The sequence below is a fragment of the Mustela erminea genome, chromosome 9, assembly GCF_009829155.1.
Source record: "Mustela erminea isolate mMusErm1 chromosome 9, mMusErm1.Pri, whole genome shotgun sequence".
NCBI classification, from domain to species: domain Eukaryota; kingdom Metazoa; phylum Chordata; class Mammalia; order Carnivora; family Mustelidae; genus Mustela; species Mustela erminea.
Genome location: NC_045622.1, coordinates 98,225,766 through 98,242,019, shown reverse-complemented (window position 1 = coordinate 98,242,019; position 16,254 = coordinate 98,225,766). Strand labels below are relative to the sequence as shown.

The 16,254-nt window shown below is 37.4% G+C and overlaps 1 protein-coding gene and 1 pseudogene across 1 annotated transcript; both read right to left on the bottom strand.

Moving 5' to 3' along the window:
- Positions 1-1,885: 1,885 nt before the first annotated feature.
- Positions 1,886-2,800, bottom strand: LOC116599073 (olfactory receptor 4C11-like). Its single transcript, XM_032358742.1, has one exon. It carries the CDS (start codon positions 2,798-2,800, stop codon positions 1,886-1,888), a length of 915 nt encoding a protein of 304 aa, XP_032214633.1.
- A 7,280-nt stretch (positions 2,801-10,080) lies between these two features.
- Positions 10,081-10,993, bottom strand: LOC116599074 (annotated as a pseudogene).
- Positions 10,994-16,254: the final 5,261 nt, after the last annotated feature.

Below are 16,254 nucleotides of genomic sequence, written 5' to 3'. Positions count from 1 at the left end.
ACTTTCATCACTACTTGTTCATGCTCTTTTCTGTTCTTCCTCTCTGTTTCTATAGCAATACCAAAATATAGCAATTAATAGCAAAGCTAAATTTGTGGCAAATGTGGCGAGGCAAGTAGCTTATTGATGCCTTATGTTACCAACCAAGAAATTCCTGCCTCATCATCTACAGGATTTGTACTTTTCTAAGATTTATTTATTTATTTGAGAGAGCGAGAGCAAGCATGAGAGCAGGGGAAAGGACAGAGCTAGAAAATCTTCAAGCAGACTCCCCACTGAGCATGGAGCCCTAAAAGGGGCTAGGTCTCACAACCCATGAGAAAATGACCTGAGCAGAAACTAAGAGTCAGATGCTTAACTGACTCAGTTACCCAGGAACCTCTATAGGATTTGTACATTGAGAGATTTTCCAGTACAGGAGATGAACTTTAAGTAAGTCTTCCAAACTTTCATTGTCAGAGTATGAAATTTGACCTTTCTCCTCAAGGAGGCTTACTTAACCAAAGCCTCTCAGAATGGATTTATACGGATTCATCTGCCACACGTCAAGCTCCATCTGTAGCTTCTTTGCTACAGATCTGTAGCAAAATAGTCTTGATTATATTTATTCTCAGAGAGATACTCATTGCCCACTCTCACAGGAAATGACTATGGTTGTCCCTACTCATTCATTAACAGTACCTGAAATAGAATGTAAGTCTAATGACATACATGAAAAATATAAATTAAAACACTAACGTTCTTATTCTAGTCATTAGTCAAGACTTTTCTCTCCAAAGAGGGAAATCTCTATAGAAAGTCAAATTACCATGGAAACTTTGCTTAATAAAGGTAGAATTCAATAAACCATAACCTGAAACATCTCTCTCAACCCAGAAATGTGCATGCCATGCCGGTAACCAAGCAATCTTATCCACTAGTTATGAAACAATCCCTTGTATATTCCTTTTTTGGATGAAATATTGTAACATTAGCTCTATTTTCTCTGTCTGCTGTTGCTTTTCTCATATGTGTGCTCATTTGTTTTTATAATATAACACTCAGAATTGGATAAAATTGTCACCAATTCACCAACCAACAATTAAGAAAATGCTTGTGGACTTATATGAGAAATGTATATGACATTAAAATTTGAATAAATAATGGTAAGCATGAAGAACAAAGAAAAAAGATATTAAAGTACATAGAAATTGTGGATCAACACAATGAATTTATTTGTTATAGCTAGAATTATACTATTTGAATAGAAGGCCATGAGTTATATCCTCGAACATGCTCAAGAGACAAGAAAAAGAAAAGGCCAATTTTACAGATGTTACAACAGGAAGACAAGGGCCAAATAGCTTAATTAGTTGATATTTATGGTCCTGTGGCATCATTAGCTTCTAGTTCTGACTTGAGGATATTCATCATTGAGCCAGAAAAGAAAAGATCAAGATTTAGTAGTGTTAAAATAGATTTCCAACAAAATAGGCCAGTCAAAATTAGGGACCAGTCTTTCAACCCAGCTTAGAACCATGGAAAAGAGAAACACAACCCAGAATAATGTACAAAGGATGGAGCTAAGGTGATAGATGAAACAAGGGCTACCTCACAATCTGCTGTGCAGACAGCAGAAAGGTGAATTGGGCTTATCTCCCACAAATACTACTGTATTTGATAGTGTGGCAGTGTATGATGCTGACTCAAAATGAAATGGGTCTGTGCTCTGTAGTCATTCTACTATATCTACAAACAACCTACTGGGAGAAGATTCAATTATCCACACTGGGATGAAAACATAGAAATGATTTCTATTAGCCCAATTTTATTTATGCTGTTACAGAATTAGAAATTGGAGTCCTCTGTTTTCTTGTGTTCTGTTTGTTTGTTTTTCCATTTCAAGTCAGAGTTTGTTGCACCATAACTTCCTCATTGCATTTTTCACTTCTGCATTTCTCAGAGTGTAAATCAGAGGGTTGAGCAAGGGTGTCCCAATAGTGTAAAACACAGCCACCATTTTGTCCATTGGAAATGTAGTTACAGGACGATCATATGTGAATATACATGGGACAAAGAATAAGATGACAACGATAATGTGGGAGGTGCAGGTAGAGAGGGCTTTCTTTCTTCCTTCTGCACTCTGGTTATTCAGAGAATGTAAGATAAAAATGTAAGAGGTAAGCAGGACAATGAAACTTACCATGCAGATAGCCCCACTATTAAAAACTATGTGTAAATTAATTAAATGAGTATCCACGCATGCAAGTTTCAACAAAGTTGGCATATCACAGAAATAATTATCAATAACATTGGGTCCACAGAATGGTAGTTCCAAAGCCAAGAAAATCTGTGAAGAAGAATGGATAAAAGATACCACCCAGGCCAGATTCACCATTGTACCACAGACACGGTGGCTCATGATAGTTGTGTACCGCAGGGGCTTACAAATAGCCACATAGCGATCTAAGGACATGAGGACGAGCACCAAGATCTCCATGCACCCAAAGAAGTGAAATGCAAAAATCTGGGTCATGCACTCATTGTAGGAGATGACTTTCTTCTCAGATACAGAGTCTACTATCAACCTAGGAGCAGTGGTTGTTGAGAAGCAGGTATCAGCAAAGGATAAGTAGAAAAGGAAGAAGTACATGGGGCTCCCAAGTGTCCGGCTGTATCTTATGGTCATCATAATCAGTAAATTTGCCATCAGAGTTGCAAGGTATAGAAAGAAGAAGACCACAAACACAACTTTCTCTTTCAGAACATTCTGGGTTAGCCCAAGCAGAATGAATTCACTCACATTGCTATTCAATTTCATGGTTACAGCGAATGTAGAAACTGTTCATCTGCAGAGAAAATTGGGGAAATAGTGACCTGGCTATGGTGATGAAATTGGACTCAAAATTGCACTTATATAGTTCTAATTCCATCAACACATAAATCAGTGGCTCTCAGTTTTTCATATATTGAAATCACTTGGGAAACTTGGTTTTTGTTTTTTAATGCTATGTCCATGCTTTAACCATGAGCATTAACTGAAGGTCTTCTTATGTGGACCAAGATTTTCAGGGGTAACAAAGCTCTCACGTAATGGTTAGTTCTGCCAAGTTCTGAGAACTAATGACTTTGCTGTATGATTTTGATCAGGTCACTTCAAGGTCTTGAAGCTTTATCTTCATTTGAAAATTAGACACCCTAATAGATACTTTATTAAGTATATAACTATGTGTATGATGTGCTTACAATGTAAATGCAGCTGAATTACTGAAAAAGATTATCCCTTTTGATTTTAAAATATATACAACTGGAGACTCTCTCTTAAAATAAACATTTCTTGATTTGGTCACCAGTTTGCCTTTATTATTCCTGACCTCTTGAGTACCTTGCTTGGATTATGCTTTAAGAAGAAATTACTTCCTAATTCAGCTTCATGGCAGCCATAATTATACCTTCTTCTATTGCTTCCATTTAGGAAATTAGTACAATTTATTTTTATTCTGTCTACAATATTTCTGTACATTTTAATATTGGTGTCAAATAATGTAGTATTTATTTCAGTATAAATTTTGAGAAGCTCTTTCTGATAAATCAACAATCCTTCAATGAATCAATAACAAAACAAAGTAGTTACCAATATATACTAAGTACATACTAATATCTTCAATCTATTTAAGGGGCATATAAATATTTCTTCAACCTCTTTTCAACCAAGTCAGAAGGATAACACACCTTTAGATAAGACCATTACTGATATAAGAATTACATAAAACCATATGTGATAATACCAATTGAATTTTGGTTTCAAAAGAACAATGGTCACTTCATTATCAATTGGCTGGTCAGTGAAGTTTCAAAAATGATAAAGAAGTGTAGAATTGGCCTTAAATATGTAAACTGGATTTTCCAGCACATTTCTCTGAAATTCAAGTATGCCATAAGTTTATTCTCAATTTCTCTAAGTAGAATATAAACTTCCCATTTACCCTAATAAAATTCCATATCTAAATAAAACTTAAAATTAATTTGCCATCTAGCTAAAATAATACTAGAGTTGTATGATAAACTAGAGATGTTTTAACTATATGCTGTGATCAATAGTTCCAATGGTCTCTGACAGCATTAGAAAAGAATGAAAATAATGATTGTTTTGTTTTAAAACATTAGATTCCTGGGGATCTGGGTGACTTTAAAAGGTTGTAATAGAGAGGATCAGGGGCAAATAATGGACAATCAGTAAATCCAAGTGATGTAGCTCTATTTGTTCTCGTTTAAATAAGCAAAAAGAAGATTTGGGGCATTAAGACAAGAAAGTAGCATTTATAAGATATGCACATTATATGAGATCAACACCACCACTCATAGTTCTATCACTGAATTCAATCACTATCCCTTCACACTCCCAGACTATCTTCTCTCTCAGATTTTGGGTGACTTCACAGTAATAGAGCATGCTTCTTATTCTCCTTAATCCTAATTTTAACTTTTTAACCTGTTTAAATTTTACATTTCAAATTATATTGCTACCAAAAGACATCCCTTGGTTTTCTCAGGTCAATAGACTTCTACCTCTATCTCTTCTATTAATAAATACTTCTTCTTATTAAATACATACATATGTTTAATATATATACTTAATATTTAGATTATACACACAATTGAATTATGCAATCCCAGATTATATATGTTTCTTGTTCTGTAATGTTCAAACATCACTGAAACAATATTCCTCTTTTATTAGTATTTTTGACATTCACATTTTCTTGCAATTTTGGTGTGGCCCCTTGCTTTATGTACAGAAAAATCTGTATGCAGAGTTTCACCTGTGATCCAGAAAGTTTCTGTGGTACAGCACAGTCAGGCTAAAGCAGGAATGGGATGCTACTAGATAGCATTTTCTCTCCCTAGTATTCACCCTCCACAGCATATAAAACATCAAATCCCTATTATATTGCATGCAAGAGAAGGTAAATCCTGAAAGATCAGAGAAGGATGCCATCTGATACCTTAACTTCCAGTTCTGTAAAAATCGGGTTCTATAAACTGCATGGTGAGGAATAGGGAAAACTAGATACCCAAATGAATAATGGTGAAGAGGAAGATAGGGCAAGGAGAGCATAGAGTCAGAGCAGGAGAGAGGAGAATGAGAGTGAGGAGACACCAGGAAGAGAAGGGTTAGGGGAGAAGATAGAAAAGACATACAAAAGAGGGGAGGTGAGCAAACATATTGGAGAGGGTCGTTTGACCTGAGTTTTCATTGGAGACTTCAATTCTTTCTTTCTGACCCACCACATGGTCCCTCACCCCAAAACCAGACAGAAGTTGCAGGGGTGAGTCATAAGCAGGGTCTTAAAAACCCAAGTGTGTAGAAAGTGCACTCCTAGTTATACCCAGCCTAGAAGCATCGCGACTGACCCAAAACTTTTCAAATCAGGGACCTCCCCAAGAGAGAAATTTCTCCCAAGTTGGCCTCAGTGCCATGCTGAAGTTTCTTGCTCTACCCACCCCTACATTAAACAGAGATGATTTGAAAGTAGGAAATCCTTGCACTGAGGCCAGCAAAGATTTGGGAAGCCTTAACTACCTCAGCACCCCATGGGTAGAAATAGTGTCCAGGAACTTCACCATTTGTTAGAAGACCCTCTGAATATAGATTCCATCAGATCAGGCTTGACAAGGGAATGTAAGGAAATCATCTCAGACAGACTAAAAAGCTTACCTCTTTGCTTATGAGGAAATGGATGACTTCCAGTAGAGCAAATTTTTTCATATCTTCACCTTCAATTTACTTAGAGGGTGAATCATATGAACCTTGAATAAAACATGCAAACTATACTTCATTGAGATTTGTCAATGTTTTTATCACAAGAGGTGATGGAATATAGAGTTTATGCAGAAAAGGGACTCTGCATGTGGCCCTACATTACACAGTTCCACCCCCAAAACACGAATTTAGACAAAACAACAAGCTCTAGATTGGAGTAGGGGAGATGTTCATAAAAAAGAGAAATTTCTTAATTCAGTTCCTCAAAACTTTGTGAAGGAACCTTATCCCTGCACTCTGAGAGAGAAATTCCTTTGAGGCTCCCTCTCTTCCCAGAGTTGCTCCTTTGGAAAACATATGAGTAACTGATTTCTTCCACAGCACTGCATATTTATGGCAACTCTCACACAAGTTTACAAATGCCTAAGGCAGGCATCCAGCCTCAGGAACTCCAGGAAAACCATTACTCCCAACCGTCCCAAAGGATGTCCAGTGTGTCAACTTGTTCAGACAGTCCATGGGCAAACACATGCTTTGGGGCCAATTAGTTAGCTTCAACTCACTGTGAACTGCAGGAGAGAAAAGTCTGTTTACTTCTCCATAAGCTTTGCTTCAGCCCATCTCTTCTAGAATCATGAAAGTTGTTGAAGCCACCTAAAGGCTTAGATACATGAACTATGTAGGATAGACAGACATGAGCCCTAGCCTCACCATTATTTGCTATGTGATGTTAAGCAATTTTCTCACCATATTTAATTTCCAATTTTCTCTTAGGAAAAGTCAACCAGTAATAAAAATTTCTCTTTTTCTTTTTCTTTCTTTCAACTTTCTTCTTTTGAATACTTTTTTTAGAGAGAGAGAGAGCACAGGAGTTGTTGGGGGGAAGGCAAAGGGAGAGAAAGAATTTTAAGCAGGCTCTACACCCAGTGAAGAACTCCACACAGGGCTCAATCTCTTAACTATGAGATCATGACCTGACCTGAAATCAGGAGTCAGAAACTCAACTGACTGAGCCATCTAGGTGTCCCATATATGTGTGTGTGTGTGTGTGTGTGTGTGTGTGTGTGTGTGTATATATATATATATATATATAATTTTTAACATTAATATTCAGTACTCCCTTTCCAAATCTTAACTACATTTCTAAGTCAATGTAGAGAGGAAGAAAGGAAAGAAGGAAAGGGAAGGAATTTTTGAATACATGTCTTCTTTGTTTTCTTTTTCTTTTTAAATATGTTTGCCATCCATGGGGTACTGGGTGGTTCAATCAGTTAAGTATCTAACTCTTAATTTGGGCTCAGGTCATGGTCTTGGGGTCATGAGGTCGAGCCCTGTGTCAGACTCTGCATTCAGCACAGAGTCTGCTTGTCCTCCTACTGTCCCCCTCACTCTGCTCCTCCCCCTACTTTTTTCTCTCTTCTCCCTCTCAAATACATACATACATTCATACATATATACATACATCCATACATAATGTATACACAAGTCTTTAAAAAAAGATGTGTGCTGTTCCACATAGCCACACAGAAAGATATGTGCTATTCTTCATATCCACACAGAAATTTGTCTGAGAAAAGTTATAAGCTATCAAAGATGATATAGATTACATTAAAAATTACTTTTCCCATGGAAAATCATGTTACTATGCAGCACTCTGGAGGAGAGTTTGCAAGGAGATCCTGAAGTGGCCAAAGGCAAGAAGCTGAGTCAACAATCTCATGAAAATTCTTCAATCTCTGAGTAAAAAGACCTTTAGGGATCATTAAATTTCTTGTACACCATAAGACTGGATGACAGTGAGGTTCCAAATTCTGTCAAAAAATGCCAGGATTTCCTGAAATCACTTGACTATGCTCATCCCATCAAGAAACTGTGTGGAAATAGAACAAATGCCAACTGAGGTTTGTCTTTTTTTTTTTTTTCAGCATAACAGTATTCATTATTTTTGCACCACTCCCAGTGCTCTATGCAATCTGTGCCGTCTCTAATACCTACCACTTGGTACCCCAACTTCCCACCCCCGGCCCCTTCAAAACCCTCAGATTGTTTTTCAGAGTCCATAGTCTCTCATGGTTCACCTCCCCTTCCAATTTCCCCCAACTCCCTTCTCCTCTCTAACTCCCCTTGTCCTCCATGCTATTTGTTATGCTCCACAAATAAGTGAAACCATATGATAATTGACTCTCTCTGCTTGACTTATTTCACTCAGCATAATCTCTTCCAGTCCTGTCCATGTTGCTACAAAAGTTGGGTATTCATCCTTTCTGATGGAGGCATAATACTCCATAGTGTATATGGACCACATCTTCCTTATCTATTTGTCTGTTGAAGGGCATCTTGGTTTCTTCCACAGTTTGGCGACTGTGGCCATTGTTGCTATAAACATTGGGGTACAGATGGCCCTTCTTTTAACTACATCTATATCTTTGAGGTAAATACCCAGTAGTGCAATTGCAGGGTTCCCAACTGAGGTTTGTCTTAGTTTAAGCCCCCTCTGTCCTCATCTTAACATCAACCAGGGCACTGATTTAAACTCTGCTTATTTAAAGTTGTATCTTACAAAGGAAGGTTTCCAATGAATAATTCAGAAATTCTGGCTATATAAACCCAACTGATACAATGAAAATTTGAGGAGAGAAATTATTTTAATTGGATCACTAATAGTTCAGGGGTGCCTGGGTGGCTCAGTGGGTTAAAGCCTCTGCCTTCGGCTCAGGTCATGATCCCAGAGTCCTTGGATCGAGCCCCACATCAGGCTCTCTACTCAGCAGGGAGCCTTCTTCCTCCTCTCTTTCTGCCTGCTTCTCTACCTACTTGTGATCTCTGTCAAATAAATAAAATCTTTTTTTTTTAATAAAAAGATAGTTCACAATTAAAATTCAGATCACTGGGAGCAAGACTTATTGTTTTCAGAGAGTGGAAGAGGGAACAGAGTGTGAAAAATGAGAAAGTGCATAGACAGCAGTGGCTTTATTTTCTACTTGAATTTTGTATATACATTTAATTATATTTTATATAAAATATTATAAAATATAATTATATATATTATTAAAAATTTATCTATATAAATATATAGTATAAATATATATAAAAATATATACATGTAGGGCACCTGGGTGGCTAAGTGGGTTAAGCCACTGCCTTCAGCTCAGGTCATGATCTCAGGGTCCTGGGATCAAGTCCCGCATCGGGCTCTCTGCTCAGCAGGGAGCCTGCTTCCTCCTCTCTCTCTGCCTGCCTCTCTGCCTACTTGTGAACTCTCTCTGTCAAATAAATAATAAATAAAATCTTTAAAATATATATATATATACATGTATGTACATATATACATATAATTGTATTTTATATAAAATTATATAAAATTTAATTTTATACATATTATATAAAATTTTATATATATAGAGAGAGATACCATTACCAAGATCTAATATCAGCAATAACTACATTCCTTTGCCAAACTTTACTTTGATGTCTTAATGTTACAGATATACTTAAAGGGGCATATGGGAAGATACCTCATTTATGCACTTATTCAATAGTTATTCACTGAACTCCTACATAAGGATGTTCTAGATTATTATGATACATAATGAACAAAAAAAAATTCCCTGCCTCAACTAGAGCATACAGTCCATGAGAGGAAACTGACAAAAAAAATAAAATAAGAAAATTAAATTATATCAGCATATCAGAAAGCAATAACTTTTCTTGAAACATAAAAAAATAAAATAAAATAAATAAGAGTAGATGGGGAAGTGAGGTCATAAAATCCAAGGTATGAGTTCCTCTTTCAGAACATAGTCATATGATGTACGAACTCCTATACTGCTCAGTTTATGAGAATTCTTGATCTCTTCCACCCTTGAGTCCTGACTATTGTCTTCATTGATCACAGAGATCAATATCCTACACATAAGTTTCTTTTAACTTGAAATAGTTTAAGTTTCTGTTTCTAATCTCTCAGATGTTTTTTATCATTCCTCCACAAAGATTTACCAAAACATGGGATGAGTGGCAAGAGTTTTGACGGGTAATTTCTCTTCCTAATCTTTCACTGAATCTTACATATTAAGTAAACATAATCTCCAACACTTTTTAATTTACTATGAATACTCAATTACCAAATCAGAATTGGTAAGTGATCTAAGTGTGAAAATATTTTTCCTGGCAACATATTACTGGCTTTTTGTCTTTTTATTTTTCTTTTTCTTTTTTTTTTTTTCCCAATATATAAGCTCCTATTAAAGAGGACAAAACACACAAAGATTTTGTTTGGAATATCTGACTTTTATTCTTCACAATTTTTTGAACTTCAATGTTTCATTTGTCTCTACAAACCACCATCAGTCTGTTTCATATTTTCTTTATGGCATTTTTCATTTCCCTATTCCTGAAAGTGTAAATCAAAGGATTGAGCAAAGAAGTTAGGATGGTGTAAAAGACAGCCACCATTTGGTCAAAGGAGAAAACAGGTGCAGATCATGCATATACAAATATGCAGAGGACAAAGAAGAAAACCACAATAGCGACATGAGATCCACAGAGGGAGAGAGCTTTCCACTACCCTTCATGGGTTCTCAGAGAGAGCAAGATGACAACATAGGAGACAAGCAACAAAGAGAGTATTATGATGCAGATAGACCCACTGCTGGCAACCACCAAAAGGCCAAAGATGTGAGTGTCAGTGCAGGCAAGCTCCAGTAACGGGTACAAATCACACATGAAGTAATCGATGGTATTGGGGCCACAGAAGGGCAGGTGGAGAGTGAAGAAAAATTTTGTCAGGGAATGCAGAAAACTCGCCATCCAGTCTATACCCATCAGAATGCCACAGAGCCTATAGCTCATGATGGTTGTGTAGTGTAGGGGCTTACAGATGGCCACATAGTGATCATAAGCAATGGCTCTGAGGACAATCACCTCCACCCCAGCAAAGAAGTGTTCAGCAAAGAGCTGGGTCAAGCAACCTCCAAAGGAGATGGTTTTCCTCTCAGAGAGGGAGTCCACAATCATCTTGGGGGGCAATGACAGTGGAGAAGCAGGCATCCAGGAAGGACAGGAAAGCCAAGAAGAAGTACGTGGGGGAGCCGAGGAGCGCTGGGCTGTTGCTGATGGTCACCACAATTAGCAAGTTGCCCCCGACAGTTGCAATATATCCAAACAAAAATACAACAAATACTGTTTTCTGAACTAGGATTTTGTGAAAGCCCCAGGAGGACAAACTCAAGTTACAAAGTTTTGGTTTTGCATGATTTCCAAGGGAAAGCTCAAAGCTGCCAGAAGGACCATGTAGAGGCTACAATTATGAGAAAGAAAAATGTGTTTCAGACCAGTGTAAAGTGATATAGTCGTCATTAAGAAGTTGATGCATCTACATGAAAAATTATCTTCTGTGTTTCTAGCATCACTGTGAACACAAAATTCAAATTTGTTGAAGGTGGTAGTGGAAGCTCAGGAAGAACTGAGGAGGAGAAAAAGGATTATTAAATACTTTAAAATAGCCAGAGCTCTAGTAGGGGGGAAAGGAGGTACCCCCACGTGTGGAGAAATAGTTTATCTCAATTACCAACTCTAGTTACTTAGCAGTGGCTTCCTGGAGTGAACTGCTGAGAAGGATTCTAAGGAAAGGAGCATGACACTGGAGTTATCATGTCCACCCCTGAGCACAGAATAAGAGCAGAGTACATTTCTATGCTATCCCTGCTAGAAGTTTGCCTGATCTGCAAACAGAAGAATAACATTCAGGTTAAGAAGCACTTGCAAATCATGGCTACTCTCAAATATTTCTTTAAACATCTGAAATGAACATGGCCTTTAAGGTGAGTTCATTCATTCCTTATAAAAGAGAAAGATACATGGGAAAGTTCCATACAAACACAGAGCAAGCATCCATGTGTTGAGTTGCTTGGTTGTTGTTTTTGTTTTTGTTTTTGTTTTCTTCATCATTTTAAAATAAGAACTGGAATTTAGAAGGGGGGAAAAAAAACCTATACCAGAGTGTTGCCATGTTTACTAAGTTAAATAATACCAAAACAAAACAAACAAACAAAAAAAGGTTCTACGCTTAGTGCCTTGGATACAGTCCATGTTAGGTCTTATCCTTATTGTACTGGTACAAAACTCATGCATACAAAGATAAATTTGAGAATAGATGTTAGATCTGGGATGTTAATAGAGAAAATTTAGTTCTAATACCCAAGTCTTTCCCACTGTGTCAACAGAAAGGAACAAGACCTTTCTTCTCCTTGCAAGAATGAAGAGCAGGTTGGCCTTTCAATTCTCCATCCAGCTGTAGAGGTTTAAGCCTTCTGATTCCCTTGTTCATGTTTGGATGAGGCCTTTTGATGAAGAACACAGAATAAATGAATTTAGAATCAGAAGATAGTGCCCAATTACTTAAAGATACGATCTATCAACAATTTGGCATTATTTTTAAGCACTGTCTACACACACAGTAAGCTTCAAATATTAGATCATCATAAGGTAAAATATGTGGTTTTATTTTAAATCATGGGTTTTAAAAATATACTAATTCTAAAGTTGCAGTGAAAATGTTTTATTCATACAATCATTTGCAAAATTCCTTTCATTATTTCCAGAATGACAAACATGTTTGTGTTCCTTATAGTAGTAACTCCCACACTAAAGGTTATTCTAAAAGTGAAATAGGGTGTTAACTTTTATAACAGAAGATGATGTCATGTAATTTATAATAGTGAAAATTTAGAAATACCTAACGTGGTCAACAATAGGAGGATGCTTCTGCAATTCAGGCTATGACAGATTGATAGCACCTGATGCTGACAGTGAAACACTAATTAATAGTGTGAGGACATGAATGGTGAAGCATTTTTATAATGTGAAAAGAGAAAAACGCTCTAGTTCCATCCATGTTGCGTATCATGCTTAGTGAAATAAGTCAAGCAGAGAAAGACAACTATCATATGATCTCCCTGATATGAGGAAGTGGTGATGCAACATGGGGGCTTAAGTGGGTAGGAGAAGAATAAATGAAACAAGATGGGATTGGGAGGGAGACAAACCATAAGTGACTTTTAATCTCACAAAACAAACTGAGGGTTGCTGGGGGGAGGGGGTTTGGGAGAAGGGGGTGGGATTATGGACATTGGGGAGGGTATGTGCTTTGGTGAGTGCTGTGAAGTGTGTAAACCTGGTGATTCACAGACCTGTACCCCTGGGGATAGAGTATTATGCCTCCATCAGAAAGGATGAATACCCAACTTTTGTAGCAACATGGACGGGACTGGAAGAGATTATGCTGAGTGAAATAAGTCAAGCAGAGAGAGTCAATTATCATATGGTTTCACTTATTTGTGGAGCATAACAAATAGCATGGAGGACATGGGGACTTAGAGTGGAGAAGGGAGTTGGGGGAAATTGGAAGGGGAGGTGAACCATGAGAGACTATGGACTCTGAAAAACAATCTGAGGGTTTTGAAGGGACGGGGGGTGGGAGGTTGGGGTACCAGGTGGTGGGTATTATAGAGGGCACGGATTGCATGGAGCACGGGGTGTGGTGCAAAAATAATGAATACTGTTATGCTGGAAATAAAAAAAAAAAAAAAAAAAGAGAGAAAAACAACAAATGCATAATAACTCTGCCCATTTATACAGATGTGTTAATATAATCAAAATCAAGATGTGAACATACAAAAATAATAAAATTTTATTTTCAGTAAGTATCTAGAGAGAAATTTATGAAATTTAAAATCAAAAATCAAATTTATTTAAGATGACTTATTTATTCTCGAGACAGATTATGAGCAGTAGGGGCAGAGGGAGAGGGAGAGAGAATCTGAAACAGACTCCAGGCTGAATGCAGAGTTGGAGGCAGAGCACAATCTCAAGACACTAGATCAGTCACCTGAGTTAAAAGCAATAATCAGATGCTTAAGCCAATGGATCACCCAGACACCCCTAAAAATCTTCAAATCCACAACACCATCATTTTCCATCAATTTAGCAGTTTGGAAAAAAAAAGGAGAGGGGGCTTGAGAAACATTTTATCAAGTGTCCAGTATAATTAATTTGTGCAGGTGGAACTCACATAACATAACATAGTTTCTTAAACTAAAAGTGTTAAACTGTTATAAGCTTTTCACAAATAGATGTATGATGGCCAAAACTTTCCCAAAGATTCAAAGTTCTATCCTTTCTCAATAGCCATCCTCTTCAATACACTGGAGGTGCACCAGAGATTGCTCAAGGACCCTCGTGGCTGTAAATGGAACTGTGGACCATCTCCAGGGCTGTGACCTGGGGAATTTTGCCTCCCCACTCTCCCCTTTGCCCACTATTTCCTTCCCACTCATTTTGGCACAAAGCTAATTCTAGCATCAATCATTCTGAAAATAATAGAAATTCTTGTTTCAATTTTCAAGTATATTTATAAAACTATATGAGAATCCCAAGAATTCTGACATTGGAACGTTTAATGTCTTCATTAATCTCTCCAACCCTTTCCTCATGTGCTTCTAGATGCCTCTCTCTGTTTTACTCAACTTCCTTCTTTTCCCTCAGCTTATCTTCTAGATCACTGATTCTCTTTCTGTTTCATTTAGCCAGACTGTTAGAATATCCAGTTTAGAATGCAACTCATTTTTTTCTTTTGGTTAAAGATTTTGTTTATTTATTTGACAGAGGGAGATCACAAGTAGAAGGAGAGGCAGGCAGAGAGAGAGGGGGAAGCAGGCACCCTGCTGAGCAGAATTTCTCCCAGGATCCTGAGATCATGACCTGAGCCAAAGGCAGAGGCTTATCCCATTGAGCCACCCCCATGCCCCTAGACTGCAACTCATTCATAGCATTTTTTAATCTGACCTGATTGGATCTCATTTCTGTCCTTAGAGATTCTATTGTGACTAATACTTTATTCAAGCCTAGCTCTTGACTTTATGATTGCTCTCCTGAATTATTTCTCTGACATCTTGCTTATACCCATATCCATTAGTTCTGGGTCAGAGGACATTAAGGAAAAAAGAAACAAACAAGCAAAACTATATGAGGAATTAATAGTATGGTCACCATTGTAAGTAATATTCTATAATCCTATTTTAGGCTAAATTTAAGATTTTATGCACTTATTAGTATATGCTAGCCACATATGGATGTCTTTTTTTTTAAGATTTTATTTATTTATTTGACATACAGAGATCACAAGCAGGCAAAAAAGCAGGCAGATAGAGAGAAGGGAGGAATCAGGCTCCCTGCAGAGCAGAGAGCACGATGAGGGGCTCGATCCCAGGACCCTGGGATCATGACCCGAGCCGAAGGCAGAGGCCTAATCCACTGAGCCACCCAGGAGCCCGGAAAGAATGAAAAATAGGATTACATGACTAGGACGTAAATAGGTATATGTTGCATTACATCAGCAATTGGATTTAACCTGAAGATGAAAAATTAAATAAGTTCTAATTTCATTAGCCTTGATGTATTAGGTACTCCTAAACCTCTGAAAAATGTTTGCATTCTAACAGCTGCTATTTATTGATAACATATTATTGTGTCAAGTGCTGTCCTGTGAACACCACGTGAATTATTTCGTTTCCAAATCCTTTGAGACGTTTTATATATGATCTACATTAAAAATGAAGATTTAGGGTGAAAAAAAGTTATACAGCTGGCCCAGCGGTCCACAGCTAAGTGATAGACTAATGCTTGCATTAAACTTGGTAGTGTTCTTTTAACTACTATCTCACACTTTAAAATCCTCTCTGAAAATGTAAAAATATGCATTATAAATCTCACCATTTTTCAGTTTCTTGAAAATTCTGGTGATGGTAATCTCTTATACCACACAGAGAAAAGCCCCTTCAATGGCTACCCAACATGTGAAGTGTGTCCCAAGTCTTACTTGTACATATAAGAGGGAGAGGAAGAGTAACTCTGGCTGACAAGGTAGAGAATGTTCCCCACTACTTATCAATCTTCAACATGGTCTCCAGGAAAAAAGTAAAGCAGCAAAAGTTTCCTTCTTGGGGCACCTGGGTAGCTCAGTGGGTTAAAGCCTCTGCCTTCTGCTTGGGTCATGATCCAAGGGTCCTAGGATCCAGCCCCACATTTGGCTCTATGCTCCGCAGGGAGCCTGCTTCCTCCTCCTCTATCTCTTTGAATGCCTCTTGCCTACTTGTGATCTCCGTCAAATAAATAAATAAAAATCTTTAAAAAAAAAGAAAGAAAGAAAGAAAGAAAAGTTTCCTCCTTGGTTTCCAACTGCAATTTAAGGAAGTTTCCCTGAAAGGTCATGACCCTATGGAATTGCTTCTCTGTTCTCACCAGGGTTTGGCAATTTCACATCAGTATGATTTTTCAAGATGCAGTTTCCTGTGGTTTGATTTGATCAAGTATTTGCAAAACTTTAATGTCTCCAACAAATTGAAGTTTTTTCTTTTCTCCTTTTCCAAATTCTTCTGGGTTTCCATTTGAAGACGCTTTCCATTCCCTTCATATTCAGGAATACAAAACTGTGCACTGGGATAAAATACAAGATC